The sequence below is a fragment of the Mastigoproctus giganteus genome, chromosome 3 (genome assembly GCF_048544385.1).
Source record: "Mastigoproctus giganteus isolate SK-2022 chromosome 3, ASM4854438v1, whole genome shotgun sequence".
In the NCBI taxonomy this organism is placed as follows: Eukaryota; Metazoa; Arthropoda; class Arachnida; order Uropygi; family Thelyphonidae; genus Mastigoproctus; species Mastigoproctus giganteus.
In genome coordinates this window covers 222,271,742-222,289,158 of record NC_143577.1, presented here as the reverse complement: position 1 = coordinate 222,289,158, position 17,417 = coordinate 222,271,742, and the positions used below count along the sequence as shown (strand labels likewise).

At 36.8% G+C, this 17,417-nt stretch overlaps 1 protein-coding gene across 1 annotated transcript in view; it reads left to right on the top strand.

Annotated features, from left to right (window-relative positions):
- LOC150088771 (uncharacterized) overlaps positions 1-17,417 on the top strand; it is a 202,530-nt gene that overhangs the window by 82,254 nt on the left and 102,859 nt on the right. The window contains exons 27-29 of the mRNA XM_090370318.1: positions 7,039-7,208; positions 7,321-7,621; positions 15,956-16,062. Coding sequence (XP_090226444.1) covers positions 7,039-7,208; positions 7,321-7,621; positions 15,956-16,062 — 578 coding nt within the window. The remainder of the gene's footprint in view (positions 1-7,038; positions 7,209-7,320; positions 7,622-15,955; positions 16,063-17,417) is intronic.

The following is a 17,417-nucleotide window of genomic DNA, read 5'->3' as shown; positions in this document are numbered from 1 at the left end:
TTAGTCTGATTTAGTTTAGAGTGACTAGGTTACTGGAGAGATTCTGGTATGTAATTGGATGTTATTCCGTAACATACAAATCAGGTTAATGAAGTGCAGGAAGAGTGATGCCAGCCAAGTTCCCATTTCGGTGAACTCTGAGTATGCACAGGAATTCAGATTTCATCCCAAATTTCTTTAACCATTATGACACGACATGAGTCGTGTCATAATGGTTAAAGAGAGGAAAAGCAGGGTTTGAAAGTACTAGGTTAAAAGAGGTAGGAATAGAGGAGGTATTAGAAAACATCCCTAAAGCAAAAATAGAGAAGGGGACCATGAAGAAGGGTAGAAATGGATACATTTGTGTGGGGAAAAGGAAGAAATTGCAAAAGCTAGTGGTTGAACTGTAGGCAATGTAAAGACTTCCCAGATATTGACTGGAACTTGTGGGTTGGTCACTTGCACACTAGCAAGGCTTTTGTGGATTTGTTGGAAAAATTTTTTCTACAGTAGCATGTTCGAGAGGCAACTAGAGGGAGTAATACTCTTGATCTGATTATCAGCAGTTATTTTTCATGCATTAAGAATCTGCAGATAAAGAAACCACTAGGTGGCAGTGATCACAATGTGCCGATGTGGGAATTACTTAAAAGATGTAACTACCATCACGGGTAAAGGAAAGGGTCTTTGATTTCGTAAAGGTGACTACAATGGTCTCGACAGTTCTTAAATTATGTACGGGATCAACTGATGATGTCACCAACAGCAAATTATAAATGAGAAGCATTCAAGGAAGCTACTAGGTTTTTTCCCCAACTAAGAAATACTGTTTAAGGTTTAAGCCCAGATGGATGGCAGATGAACTAATGAGACTCGTGGCACAGAATAAAAATACATGGGATGCGTATAAATTATCAGGTAACATAGAAGCTAGTCTGTAATCAAGTCAAAAAGGAGATTAGGCAACCAAAGGCTGATCATGAGAAATCTTTAGCAAAGGATGTAAAGAAAAACATCAAAGACTTCTTTACTTATATAAACTCTAGAACGAACGGGGTGAATCAAATTGGTCCACTTGATATTGACGGTTTGATTGTTGATGAACCTGCTGAGATAGCTGACAAACTGAATGAATATTTTGCACCTACCTTCAGACAAGAGGGAGTCTGTAGGGAAGCTTATCAAACTCTAACAGGGAGCTAAGTGATTTTGCAATAACTGACAGCAAAGAGGAGGAGAAATTGTTGAAATTGAACATAAGAAAGGCACCTGGGGTGGTTGGGATCTATCCAGTTATATTAAAGGAAGGAAGCAAACCTTTAGCCATAATTATGAAAGCTTTCTTGGACTCAGAGGAGGTACCCATGGACTGGATATGTCCAATTGTGTTCCCAATTCACAAAGTGGGATCGAAGGGTGACACAAGTAATTACAGACCTGTTAGTTTAACTTCTGTTCCAGGTAAAGTAATGGAGTCACTGATTAAAGAAGCAATGCAGGATCATCTAGACAAGACTGTAGTTATAGTTCAGACACAACATGGATTTGTTAAGGGGAAGTCTTCTGATAAATTTGATTGGATACTATGATGTGATCACAAAAGAACTGTGTGCAAAAAATAAATTTGATATCATATACTTGGATTTTAGTCAAGTGTGTGATATTGTTTCACGTGAAAGACTACTGTACATATTGGAGCAGTATGGCATTAAGGGTAAGTTGCTACAATGGATAAAAGGATGGTTGAGTGGGAGAAGACAGAGTGGCAACCAATGGACACTGCTCTTCATGGACTAATGTTATTAATGGAGTCTCGTAGAGTTCAGTGTTGGGCCTATTGTTTTCTGTATTTATCAGCGATATTGATGAAGGTATATTAGGGCTAATGTCTAAGTTTGCAGATGATACAAAGGTTGCCATGGTGGTTAATGACAGTAATGATAGTACAACACTGCAACAGGATCTAGAAAAATAGAGCAGATGGGCTACTTCAGGTGGCAACTGAAGTTTAACATTGACAAATGTAAGTACTGCATATGGGTAGCAGTAATCCCAGAGTAATGTACCAACTGTGTGGTACTACACTCAGGGTAGTGGAGAATGAAAAGGTCCTGTGGGTAATTGTGCAGTCAGATATGAAATTTTCTGAGCAGTGCAGAGAGGCACTGCTCAGAGAACCATGAAAGACTTTTTGATGCCCACATGCAAACAAGAAAATTCTTCCCATCCCTATTACATGAAAGGTCTCATAACACTATTCGTTTTGCTGTTGCCCATTATACAAAAATGTCTCATTGGTTCTATTCATTTAACTGTCCCTCTGAGAGGCAGTGCTTAAGTGCTTACAAGAAGTCACTGGCGCCTCCGTAGCCAGGTGGGCAGGAGCGGCAGTGCGTAGCACACGCTTCTTGATTAGACCGGGGTTCGAGCCCGTGACCACCAAATACGGAGGATGCAGAAAGGTCAGGATAAGGAGATGATTGTTCCCTTGTATAAGGCAATGGTCAGGCCACACGTTGAGTACTGCATACATGTCTGGAGGCCTTGTTTTAGGAAGGATGTACCTGCTGGAATGAGTACAGAGAAGGGCAATGAGATTGGTGAGTGGAACAAAGGGTTGCTGTTACCAAGAAAGGCTTAAGGTCTGCAAATTGCAGTGTCTGGAGGCTAGGTACCTGCGAGGTGATCTAATTGAGATGTATAAGGTCTTGTGTGAGCAAGCTCAATGCTGATGGGATTCTTCCTCTTGCTCTGATTACTCACCCGAGGGGACACAAATTCAAATTGAGGAAAGAAAATTGTTGAATAGATGTGCAGAAATTTGCCTTTAGCCAGCAGGGTTGATGGTTGAAACAAACTTCCATCTGTTGTAGTGGAGGTCAACAACTGAAATAAGTTCAAGGCATAACTAGACAAACATTTGGAGTGAATGGGTTGGTGAAATGGAATTGGTTTTTTTTTTTTTTTTTTTGCTGATGCTTGCTTTCTTGCATCATAAAAAAAAAAATAATAATAAATTGCAGCCATTATCAACCCACTGCAGGATGGAAGCCTCCTCAACAATTCATGCTGAGGGAAATGAACCATAATCTGCCACGCTGGTCCAGTGCGGGTTGGCAGATCGACCATATTTAGCAGTCAGGGCCTTGAACCCCGGTCTACTCAAAGAGCGTGTGCCACTGCACTCCCGCTCCTGACTACTGGGCTACATATGCCTCTGCTAATGCTGAAGAGACAACTATGAGAAAAATCCTGCACAATACTGGTTCTTGACATTACCAGTAATCCTACTGCTGGGTGGATCTAGGAGTAATCATGGTGATCATCTGGAGGGAAGAATATCTTGAGAATAGCTCAATCTATAGACAATCTGAATTTCCACACTGGTGGAGCAGCCAGAATAGACTTCTGGCTGCTGAAACAATGTGCTGAGGATCCTCATCCTGTATACAAACAGTTGTTTCCCAACATCTCTCTGCTAAAGAGCAGGAATTATGACAGAATATCACTCTAATGCCCAGCTAGCATGGTAGTATCTGTGGACCACAAGCTCAAATTGCCTCCAAGAAAAATGTCCATTATGAAATTCACTGTAGACTGAAACTAAATAGGCACACATGGATAGTGGAGAGGAATTCATTGACAACACCTGGAGGTGATGATATGCATGGGTATTCACACTCACTTAATCGGAAATGAACCTCACCAGTCATGTCATTAGATTCCATCCTTGCTAGAAACCATAGAGCAGAGTTGTCAAGCTGATGTGGAGTTTGCATCGTTTTGGCAATCATACCACATCTCTTGTATATCTTGTGATGAATAATAGATCAAACTTTGTAGATGTTTGACCATAGAATATTAAGCTCTTGTGCTGCTGCTCTAGCAATAAAAGACCAACATTGATTTCATGCTGCAGCCTCCTTTAATTTTTTCATAATTTTGCATAGCTCAATTTGGAAAGTGGTCCTTTATTTAAGCATTCTAAGTAGTATTAAATATAATGGCAAATGGTGCAAGCTTATACAGCATTTGAATGCTGGCATGTGCAGCCATGGAGTTGCTATTCTGGTAAAATAGCTTTATCAGCAAAATACTATCCTTTTTGAGAACACAATTGGAGATGTGTCAACACCATTCCCATTTTTTAAATCCTGTCAGAAGCATCAACAATGGTCATGCCATGTGGCTAGATTTGGTTTCTGACTTGGACAGCACCAATTCTTGCTGGTGCCAGTTCTCAGAATTAATTTTTTGTACTTTTCTGCATGAGTAGCACAGTGTTGTAATCGCCATTGTCCCCACACTGGGTGTAAAAGGCCCGGGTTCGGATCCTGTCAATGATAAAGGAATTTTTTATTGGCTGTGTTCACTTTGTGGCTGAGTTAGTTAGTCTCAGGAATGATTAACAGAGTACCCCCACGGAAAATCGGGTTTTTCATCCAACAAAACAGGTTGGTTAGTTTTAGGATTTTAGGCACATTGGCAACTTAGACCATATTGCATCATATATATGTAAATTGTTTGTTCTGTGGTACATTTTCTGGACAAAAAACCTGAGTTTCTGGGAGAAACCGTGCTCTCTTCTTCTGAGATCAACTAAATTAGCCAGAACTAAAATTTTTCATAAATTCTTTGGATCACTGACAGGATTTGAACTCTGGTCTTTTTCAGCCAGTGTGGGGATGACAATGATTATACCAACAGTGCTATCTGTGAGGGCAGCAAAACAGGCAAATCAGCCAGAAGACATACTCAATTTATGAATATTAGTATTAGTAATGGCCGCATGGTGCAAGAAAGCCTATGACTTTGCTGCACCAGCCATAAGTGTGACTAACAATGATAAATAAATAATAATAATTACTCTAATGCATTAGGGTTTAAAGCCTCAAGCTGTGAAAGAGATTGGACTATGTGTATTTTAGTGCAATTGCATCATTTATACACAGCTAAATATAAATTAGCAAAATTTGCAATAGCGGCATTGTTTAAGTTACATCTCATATTGTGAATACCTTCATGACGAGTTGCCATGACATTGCACTACTTCGAATAAGTAATGCATCACACGAAGGAGAAGACTGTTGTTACTTATTCTCAGTGGATACCACCACCCAGACGGCACCGTTTCAGGGCTATTTAGCCCTTCTTCGGTGGGTGGGTTGGTACCCAAGTGATGTAATGATGGCAAAACTTATATCATACACCATCAGGAATCTCTCATATTGTGAAAATATACTTCACAACTGTTTTGCCATCATTACATACATTACATCTCACACCATACAGATTCTATACTAGCATGTGAAACGTTTGAATCCGGGAAAGCTATCGTCGCACTCAGGTTGCTTCTGATAAGAAGCATTACCCCACCACCCTTTCTATCTACCCTATCCTTCTTAATACATTATACAAGCCGTACTGAAACTCATCATCCTCAATTTCCGGGTGGCACCACATTTCCATAAGCCCTATTATGTCTATGTTACTTGTTTTAATATATTACACATGGGCAGATGAATCTGTGCAGATAGCACAGTAATTATGATTGCTATCCTCTTTACACTGAATGGAAAAGGTCTGGGTTTGAATTGTGTAAATGAAATGAACAATTTTTATGGGCTTTTTTTCACTCCCTTGCTGACTTAGTCAGTCTCAAGCATGCATATCAAGGTTCTCCCTGGAAACTCAGGTTTTCCATCCAAGAAAATAGGCAGATCAACCAGAGAAGACATGCAACTTGCGTACATATTACACTTGGGCAGATTCTTTAGTGGCCCTAATATGACAGTTTGAACTTTCCATTTGATGTAGTTGAACGGACATTCCTCATACTACCTTGCATTAGATGTACATGTATTCTGCATTTCCATTCACACTTGATCCTTCTAATATTAACAGTTTTTCCCCTACAGCTGGCTGATAAAAGTTTCTGCACATTTGAATTTATTAATGTGAAGCAGTATCTGCAAAACTTACACAATGCAATGCTATCAGAATACCTTTTGGAAATTTTTAGGCAGAATCCTGAGGACTTTCCTTTTTGATCCACAACAGTGGATGGGACATGTATACCATTTGCTGCCAAGCCTAAATGTCAACTCCCACACCCATCACTGCTATCCATGCAGTTCAGAAATTTTGTTAGGCCAGTAGGAAGGTGATGGACTATTTTTTTTTTTTTTTGGGGATGCTTAGGAGTGGTACTTATTTGCCTTTATGCAGCTACATACATAGGTCATTATTATGCAGAATTCATAGTGAATCTGTGTGAAACCATCAAAATGAAATTGTAGAGAAAGTTTCATTATGGTGTTCTTTTCCACCAGGAAAATGTATGAGCCACAAGTCCACTATGCAGTGGCTGCCATTGCAGATGCAAAGTTCAAAATCCTCTATCACCTTTTATTTATTCTTTAGACATGCCTCCTAGTGACTTCCTCTTTCCAAAAGCTAAGGGCATCTTTGTAGACAAATGTTTCACTCAGATGAAGAATTTGTGTGCTGCAACACACTGTATTGAGGGAGATTTAAGGCTCCATTGGTAAAGTGCATTTACAGTTTGTAGAACTGTGTAAGTTGAAATAAAATGTGAATAAAAAAGGCCTTGAACATGACAGTTTTAAGGTGTATAAAAATTCTTTAAAACACTGACTAAACAGAGAAGTAGAGTCATAATATAAAGCAAACACAATAATATACAGTTAAACTGAAAAATTATAAAAATATAAAGCACTGTGTAAATTGGTTTTAGGAAAGCTTTTAATTTATTTTTTTTTTTAGTAATTGGTAATATATGGACTAATTTTTTAGTATTTATGTTAATGTAGAAATAAGTAAACTCTTATTTCTACATTAACATAAAAACTGAGTGTATTTGGTTCCATCATCAACTTGATTGATGTGACTTTGTAGTGCAGAGTTACTTACACCACATGTTCAAATCCATGTGACACCACAAAATATGGTAATATGGTTGTATTCTATCTTATTAACTGTTATAACCACATGTGGTTGTCCTGAATTATAAATTCATTTAATTGTATTTTGTAGTTACTATGACAGTATTATTGACCTGGATGTTGAGGGTATTGGCTGCCATCTCAATACTAAGTGGAGTTCAGGTTAATGAAATCAGGCTTGATGACCATGGCTATGAAGATATCCTGGTTGCAATTGATAGGAGTGTTCCAGAGGACCTAGCCCTCTTGGATGCCATCCGAGTTAGTATCCGTCCAGTAATCTCTACTGAAAATACACAATATATTGATAATTCTTAATTGAAATAAATGAATGATAATCATGTTTGACAATTTTTTTTTTCTGTTATTTTAGGAAATGTTTACCAATGCATCCAAGTATTTATTTGAAGCCACAGGAGGACGTGTTTACTTCAGGGATATTAAAATAGCATTGCCCAGTACTTGGACTGAGAAAGATGAATACTTGATCACCAGTAAGGTGGATTACTTCAAGGAAGCATCAATAAGGGTGGGCCCACCTAACTCCCTGTATGGAGATCACCCCTATACACTCCAACCTGAAGGCTGTGGAAAGCCTGGACAGTATATTCATTTGACTCCGAATTTCCTGAAGGAATCAAACTATTTTGTGAAAAAACTCTTTGGTGATACTGGTAAGAATGTTTTACAGTTTACAATAAAGACAGTTTTATTCTTTATTTTAATCTGCAATTTAAATTTCAGTCTCTAATGACAGTGAATATATCAAAAAGCCTCAAACTATATAAAAAGTCATTGAACATGTTGAGCATAGTCTTTCTCTACATAACTGTGAGCAAACTGTTTGCTACTTAGTGCAACAATCTAAGCAGCAAACCATCATACTTGCATGTAATAATAAGTTTCTTTTATAATAGTTATTTTTTAACTATATTCTAACTTTTTTTTTTTTTTTTTGTTTTCAGTGTAACAAAATTTTATGATAACAAATATTTTGTTTGCCGACACAAATTTCTTATACAGTAAACCCCCACTATTCGCGGGGGTTACGTTCCTGAGAAATGTCGCGAATACCGAAAACACGAATACTGAGTTATGGCTCCCATAGTAATAAAGGGGTTCCGTTCCAAAGTATGTAATATATATATATAAGAAAAACTAGTCTAAAATTTTGTCTATGTACATAGACAGTACATAGTGAAATGCAAGCATATGGCATCGAAATGAAAATAAGAAACAATTTAATATTGAATGTAATATTTATTAGAAATTTCAAACAAATCTTTCAAACCAGCGCCTTTGCTATCTAAAAAACGTATCCCGCCAGTGCTATCACCAGTTTCGCTAAAGTGCTGATAAAGGAGTTTTTTGCCTTTTTATGAATGATGAGTGAACTTAACGGAATTTTATTTTGAGTTCGGTCTTCTATCCACAGATTTAAAGCTTTTTCCATCTTTTTTCTAATTTAACATCACGAGTTACAGACCAAATTTTTGAAGCAATTAGCACGTTTTCACGGACACTACGGCGGATTTTTTCTTCCGATTTTTTGATTGATCGTACCGTTGACTCATTGATTTTATAATGTTTTGCCACTGAGGAGACACTTTCACCATTAGAAATTTTGTCTAATAACTCAATTTTATTCTCTAATGTCATCACCTTTGATCTTTTCACATTTCTCTTGTTATTCGTAGCCATATTTTTGTACGGGTTAGAAAGGACTTGTCCACAATAAAGTCACTTTCTTCCGTTAACACACTCGAAAAAGTCTGTTTTACACTGCAAAACGGTAGATTTATCACTTTTGTAAGCATATCAATTTATAAATTGAAAAATTTATTCAATTTATAAGCATATAAATTAAAGGCAAATGACGAAACCTTCCATGACAAGCGCATAACACATACTGAACAAGGATTAGCGAGAAACATCCACGCTCGTGATTTTGTCAACCCTCTCCCACTCACCCACCCACCACCCACTGAGCGCTGTTTTGACTGGGAAAGATAATTTTAGCCACACCCATGTTTTTTTTATGGCGGAAAATATTCACGGCGCTTTAAAATTCACATTTTTAGGTTTCATTTCATATTAAATTAGCGACCACGAATAGCGGGGGTTTACTAATCAAGTTTGCTACCACAATTCAAAGGAATCCACGAAACCAAGAGTCCTCGCTGCTGCTCGATGAAAACACATACAGGGCACTAACTGTGTATGCGCAGGAAATCTTCGCACTGAGGCTAGCCAAGATTGCTGAAATGAGAACAACATTGGATCATGCTGCCCAAGGCCTGAATCAGACTGGCGTGGGTTAGCTCCTTCTCCGCTAGAGGACACTGCCTTGACAACTTGCAAATCCTTTACGGGTAGGAACACTGCTGGTACCATTCTGGTGCGGGACTGCTGGCACTCATCGAGTGCGGGATACTGCTGCAAACCCCTTATAGGGTAGGATCAGCCGGCACTGTTCTGGTGCGGGATTGGTGGCACTCTGGAGAACTCCTGAGTGCGGGATACAGAGTCCATTGGCCTCTGGTGATCATGCAGGGGCACCTGTCCCCTGCTACTTTAACTCCCACCCCCAGATCCCTATTTTCACCTCACAAAGAGCGGACTGCTCCTTAACTTCAGTCCGTCCTCCTTTCCCTCTTTCTGTTCCTTCTAACTCGTACTCCTGCTCTGTTTTCCTCCCCCCCCCCCACTTTTTTATTTTTTATTATTATTTTTATTTATTTTTTTTATATATATATATATTTTTTTAATTTTTTATTATTATTTTTTATTTTTATTTTTTTATTTATTTATTTATTTATTATTTTATTTTTTTTTATTATTATTATTTTTTTATTTTTTATTATTTTTTTTTTATTTTATTATTATTTTTTTTTTTTTACTTGACCTTTTGTCAGGAAGCTTAGGCAACCCTGGCAAAGGCCAGCCAGAGTATAATGGGCAGCCTGGCTCGCCTCCCAGTGGTGGTGGCGGGCAACGTGGGGTCCCACTAGGGGCTCTGCGGCCAAGCAGCCAGAGACACAACAACAAAACATAACACTACTCTGACAGAAACCAGACATTACACTTTTTCTGGCTTTTACAGAGATTCTGTATTTCTTCACAAAGTACCATGGTGCAGATGTGGGAAACCACAGGTGGCGCCTTTCACAAAACACTATGCCACTATGTATTGACATTTTGATCATGAGAAAAATTCACATATGTACTTCAAAAAACATATGTACTACCATCTTATTACCTTTTGTATATGTACTTATCTTTTGTATTCATTATTTGGTAGTACAGCTTTGCAACATTGACAGCAGTAATTTGTCTTGATTTAAATACATATAACTTTAATATAGTGAACTCTTCATCTATTCTTGATTAGACCGGGATTCGAGCCAGTGTCCACCAAATACGGAGGATGCGGGGAAAGGTCAGGAATGAGCACCGCATATCCCCGGAGCAATATGGCCTTAGTTGCTAATGCTCCTAAAAAAAAACCAAATAACGAACAATCTTCATATATTTTACAAAACTCACTTCCTATTAATCTAATCTTAATACAGCCAAAGTTGTATTTAGGTTAATGCACTGAATGTCTCTGTGTATACCCAATCAGCTGTTCCCATTATTTTTTTTTTATGGTGTAAAAAACCTATGGCTGTACTTAAATTTAAAGCTAATAACCTTTTTGGAATTATAAAATAGATATCACTTGGTAATAATGAATTTTATGAAACATAACCTTTTTTCATAAATAAGGATTTTAAAACTAGGACCTTCACTACTACTTCCACTGAAAATGTATTTAATATTATTAGTAACAATTATTTTATTTATTTTTTTTTTAAATAGTCTTTTTCATCATCACCAGAACAACTGATAATTGTTGCTCCAGAAGTACACCTCCTACATGTTAAATTACTTTTATTCAATGTAAACAATACTTCAATCTCTTCAGTATGTCATAATTTCTTTCTATTAAAACTTCTCCTGTATTTTGGAATTTCTTCCAGCAAAATTCCATCTTGTGAAAAAATTTTATTAATGTTTCTCTTTGTCAATTAAAATTTATTTTCTGTTTTAATACTGGGATTAATTTAAGTATAGTTGGGACTATTTTATCATAAATATAAAAATTCTGGATTGTTTGCCTTATAACAGGAGTGGCCAACTTAATTTGTGATGCGATCTACTTTTTTCCTTCAAAATGTGCTGCAGTCTACCATCTCAAAAATTTCATTGCCCCTTGAAATTTTTGAGATGGTAGACCGCAGCAAATCGAGGGATGACTGTATATTTAAAATTCGTCGTGATCAACTGAAATTAAATCCACAATCGACTCGTTGGCCATCCGTGCCTTATAACATTATGATCAAGTTGGTTCAGAGAAAAATTGAGTTTTTTTTTTAGTTTCTGAGCAATAAGCAGCTTGAATGTTTACCTTTTACTTGACTTTGAATCCTTTTCACAAATAATTCTAAAAATCTTGTTGTTGCATTAGCATTCTTTATAAAATATCGGTGTAAATACACCATAGTGAACTTATAATGAAAAACTACATAAGTAGTGTAAAGGCATCAATCTGATTGTATTGCATATTGTGACTACCTTCAACAACACGAGATGCAATCAAATCAATGCCTTTATGCTACTTATGTAGTTTTTCATTATGAATTCACTATTGTGTATTTACACAGATTATTACAGTGTATCTTAAACTCATAATATATTATTATGACTTGAACATTTATATTTTATTTAAATATTAGCATTCTTTGTTTTTTTTTTATGTGAACCCCAAACACGAGAAGTATTAGAACCTATAGTACTTAGTACCGTGCTTGGGTATTCTCAGTTTATCATTTAATGACTCATTTACCAAAATGTTCAATAAGGCAATATAATTTTCTTACCTTGGCAATGTACATGGTTTCTTCTTTTCTCTTTGATACAAATGTTGATTCATCCATTTCTATATTTTTATAATACCGATCACTTGTGCATAACTATTTACCTACAGTAACACATAAGACCATGAGTTTAAATCTAGCACTATGATTCCTCCTTCTGCTACAGAAATGGAACATTCCTGGCACATTGCCAGCAACGGGACTAATGTGGGGAATTGGTTTGCATGATATTTTTGTCTAGCTATTGAAGCTCACAATACTGATTATAATTTTAGCAACAAAACATTACTGTATTGTTTTGAGGAGCACTTCCAGCCATTCTTTTGTAATTGATGATATTAGTATTAATAGTGGCAAGAAAGCAAGCTTATATATAGCATCAGCCAAAAAAAAAAAAAATTCAAACAATGTCATTGAAGTAAAAAAAAAAAAAAAAAAAAAAATATATATATATATATATATATATATACACACACACACATACTGTCCAGTCTAACACATTATGATCATCCCTGTGTTTAAGCAAACATCTGTTTCTCCCTGCCTGTTGGTACATATGTTGCAGTGAGAACCAGTAAATGTGATTTTGCAGGTTCATGGTGTGTGATCCATACAAAGAAGTTGATTGTGAGCAAGGGATGCAGTCTGAGATACTTCAAAAAAGGAATGATTATTGGATACCATTTGAAGGGTAGCAGTGTTATGGGCACTGCAATTCTTGTTTGCAGAGTGCTACATTTAAAGTGTTCCAAGAGTGGAAGGACAGAACAGCAGTCACCGGGCCAGTGGCAGATGCCCACGCTTCACCAATGGTAATGTTGAACATAGGCTGTCCTGCCTTGTGCAAGCTGATAGACAGAAGGATGGTGTGGTGGCTGACCAAATCCTTTAGCCAGGAGATGACCAGTGGTATTTCCAAGACCATGATCCAATGAACCTCCCTCTGTATTGGCCCCTAGAATAGGTGACTGGTCAAGGTACCCATGCTTACAGCCGCTAATCACAAATGATGTATAAAGTTTGCATCTTAACAGCATAATTACACCATGGTGACAAAAGTTGCCTTTACCAATGAATCACATTTCCTGCTATACCATGTGGATGATAGATAATGGGCACAGTGACAAACTACAGAGAGGAATCACTCCAATGTCCTGGTCCAACAGAAATAGGCAGGTAGCAGCAGTGTATTTCTATTGGGTATGTTTTCCTGAGAATTTCTTGGAGCCCTTATACTCCTAGACTGTACTCTGAATGAATGCCAAAAACTATCTATCCTTTGTGGCTGATCAGGCTCACCCTTTCATGGTGACAGTCTTCCCAGATGGCACCAGGTGTGTTCCAGCAGAATAATACTCCCTGCATGTTGCTTGTATTGTAAAGAGTGGTTTGCCAAACAAAAAGTGGCTTCCAGAAGCTACCTTGGCTACTTAATTCACCAGATATGAATCCCATAGAACATCTTGCAGATTACGTGGATTAACAGATCAGGCATTTTGATCTTCCACCATGGACTATTGCAGGTCTACAAGGCACAATTCTGGTGATGTGGTAGAACATACTTCCTGCAATGTTTGGAGGTCTTTATACTATAGTATTAATATTAGTAGTGGCAAATGATACTATATAAGCTTGCTTTTTTTGCATCATTTGCCACTACTAATATTAATACTATAGTATAAAGACCTCCAAACATTGCAGGAAGTATGTTCTACCACATCACCAGAATTGTGCCTTGTAGACCTGCAATAGTCCATGGTGGAAGATCAAAATGCCTGATCTGTTAATCCACGTAATCTGCAAGATGTTCTATGGGATTCATATCTGGTGAATTAAGTAGCCAAGGTAGCTTCTGGAAGCCACTTTTTAAAATAAAATAAAAAAACTTACTCTACATCACCTGTCCATTCCTTCCAGTAATTTGTCTAGTTCTTTGAATTTATTCAAACTACCAACTCCACAATAATAGATGGAAGTTTGTTCCAACAATCGACCACCTGTTGTCCGAAGGAAAACTTCTATACATCTGTCCTGCAACCATCCTTCCTCAATTTGAATTTCTGTTTCCCCCATGTGCATAGTCTGAGCAAGAGAAAGGATCCCATCAGCATTGAGTTTGGTCAAGCCATTCAAAATCTTAAACACCTCAATCAGATCACATCGCAGGTGCCTAGTCTCCATGTGCTGCAGTTTTCAGAATGAAGCCTTTCTTGATAAGAGCATCCCTTTGTTCTGTTCACCAATCTCATTGCCCTTCTTTGTACTTGTTCTAGAAGCTCTACATCCTTCCTAAAATGAGGCCTCCAGACCTGTATGCAGTACTCAAGCTGTGGCCTGGCTATTGCCTTATACAATGGTATAATCACCTCCTTATTCCTGCTAGCAAAATTCTTGTATATCATTGACAAAACGCCATGTGCTGTCCTGGCAGCTTGTCTGCACTATTCAGAGAACCTCATATCTGACTGCACAATTACTCCCAGGTCATTTTCATTTTTCACTGTAGTACCACCTGAGTGTAGTATCACACAGTTGGTACTTTAATCTGGGAATACTGCTACCCATATGCAGTACCTTGCATTTGTTGTTGTTAAACTTCACTTGCAATTTCTCGGCCCACATGCCTTTTTTTTTTTTCAATCTTGTTGCAGCAGCATACCTTCATTACTGTCATTAACCATTCTGCCAACCTTTTTAATCATCTGCAAACTTAGACATTAAGTCTGATATACTTTCATTAATAAATACAGAAAACAACAGTGGACCCAGCACCAAACCCTGTGCAACTCTGATAATAACATTATTCCACAAATAGCTGGGAAATTTGTACAGCAGTCTTATGTTCAGTGGTATCAAAAGCTTTCCTGAGATCTAAATATATGATATAAAACTTATTTTTCACATCCAGTTCCTTTGTCACTACATCTTAATATCTAATCAAATTGGTCAGACAAGATCTCTCCTTAACAAACCCATACTGTAACTGAAGTATAACTGCACTCCTCTCTTGATGGTCCTGTATTATTTCTTTAACTAGTAACCCCATTATTTTCCCTGTAATAGAAGTTAAGCTAACAGGTCTGTAATCGCTCTCATCTTTTGATTCACCTTGTTTTCCATCTTTTCTAAAGAAGTGTAGTGCACAGATCTCTCCTGACTTTGACATTGCCTCCCCAGCCCTGTTAGTCCACTCCATCTGTCTAACCCAAGATTGATTCAGCTACCACTATTGAGAAATGGTAACAATTGCAAACATTGATTTCTTTATTTGTTGACAAAGAAGAGATCAATTTTTGCAAGATATCTTCAGTATGTATTATGCCATCAAGAAAGCCAGATTGAGAATACTATTGACCACATGCTTATTTCTGAACACAATCAGTGATAATAGGCACAGAAATGTTGCAACCCAGTTTTCTCTCTGGCAGTGATTTCATCTCACTCATCACTAACCCTAGACAGAACTCCTTACAACATCTGATCACCCACCCACATCTATTGTACATACTGCTCTTGTACCCTCTGGATGGATCCAGCTTATGTTTAATCTTTGCCAAAAAATTACTGAAAAAAAAAAAGGTCCCCCATTCTACCTACATCAAACCCTGATCTCAGATAAACTTATTTTTTTGTCTGTTCATTTAGAAAATCTCATTCAACTGACACCCTCTCCACAATGCAGAGTTGTTATGACTTGTAATCTTGGGTTGTTATGATTTTTAATGTAACAAGAGTAATTATAAACACCTTTTCATTTTATGAACTGAGCACTATATTCTGGCCTCTGTAGCTGCCTCAAAATTCAGTGTAAAACAAACAACTTTTATCTGTCTAATTTTAAGTTATAACATTGGTTTTTGACAAACTGTTTTACATAACAGTTCATATACTGGTCTATTTTTTGTGAGCACATTAACAATGTTATGAGAAATTACTGGCATATAATATTCAGTAATCCATGGAAATTCACTCTTGCAAGTGGTGCATTATAGCCATAGAAGCTGATGCACCAGCAAAATATCCAATCAACCAACCTCTTGCAAGAAATTTTCTGTTGCTTAAATAAAAATATTTTTCCTAAACCAATAGGTAGACAGCTAGTACATGAATGGGCCCACCTGAGGTATGGAGTATTTGATGAATACGGCAAACCTGGTGATCCATCATATCCGGTTCTGTACTTAAAGGATGGAAAGGTATGAAATAAATTGCTCTGCTAAAATTGAGTGTTATTATAATTGGAAAAGTTGTTTTGGATAATTTTTCAGTTAGAATTTTTTTTTTTTTTTTATTATTATTAAAAAACAAAGGTGTTAATAGAAATTTTAATGCAGTACTTCTAAAACCTCCTTTAATTCCTGAAAACATCATCTGTGTTAACAATGACTTGAATAAGAGGTCCATTTTCGTTAAATAATTAATAAAGCAATTTACTACAAAAACAAAAATCTTCACAGTTGATTGTAACTGTTTGCCTTGGATAAGGATCATACAAAAAGAAACAAGTTGTTTTTGAATTGAATAGTTCAGAGATGAACAACCTAGTTAAAATTCACCATTTGAGATACCAAGGCATCAGTCCTCTTATATGTGAATATCTTTAACAATTGGAAGACTTGAAACACTTAAGCAGCCATTCCAGTACACATGTGGTAATAAATATTGTTGGTTGATCAGCTTCTACATTGAAAAATTGCATTCCCAGCTCTTGACACATTTGAAGGTATCAAATTCGTAGCCAAGAATATCCGAAAAGTTGAGTTGATTCAGACCATCTGTTTATTTCAGATCCTGAAACCACAACTGCCAAGGCATCCATTATATGGGCCATTCTTATCTTCGGTAATTTTCTATTGCCATATAATTGAATATATCTCTTTTCGTTGTGCTGTTAGAGGACAATGTTTTATTTACTAGTTCTTTTACTATTAAGGAAAAATATCCATGTCTCCATTTTAAGTTGTAAGGCCATATCAAGGCATGCATGAATGGGGCAATCAACCTAGTTGCACTCCTGCTTCTACTCAGTCTGCAAATATGAGATAAATGGAATGTATACCAAATTATCGAGGCCATAAATGAATTGTTGTTCTGAATGCTGAAACTAGCTAGGCACAGTCGTATTAATAGCAACAAAACTACAGCTACTGTTCTGTTTTGCATTAAATATAATTATGGACCAGTCCCAAAGAGCATTCTGTTCTGCAGGTGAATGTTCACTTGGTCATCTCCCAACTGTTTATTTCAAAAGTTTAGTATCATTTGAAGACCTTTATACATAGAAACATGATGCTGTCATTCAATTTGTTATGGAAAAGTTGGCCTGTGTGCTTATAAAAGCATGAACTAAATTATAATTAAGTTCATATAGAACAGAAATACAAATTTTTGTAATATATTATATAAAAAAAAAAAAAAAAAGACTTCATTAAAGGAATTAATACTTAATTTAATTATATTAATTGAGATTAAAAATATATATAATTATCTCTAAATAGGCCTACAAGGCTGGGACAATTCATATTGAACAATTAGACTTTACACCAGCCGG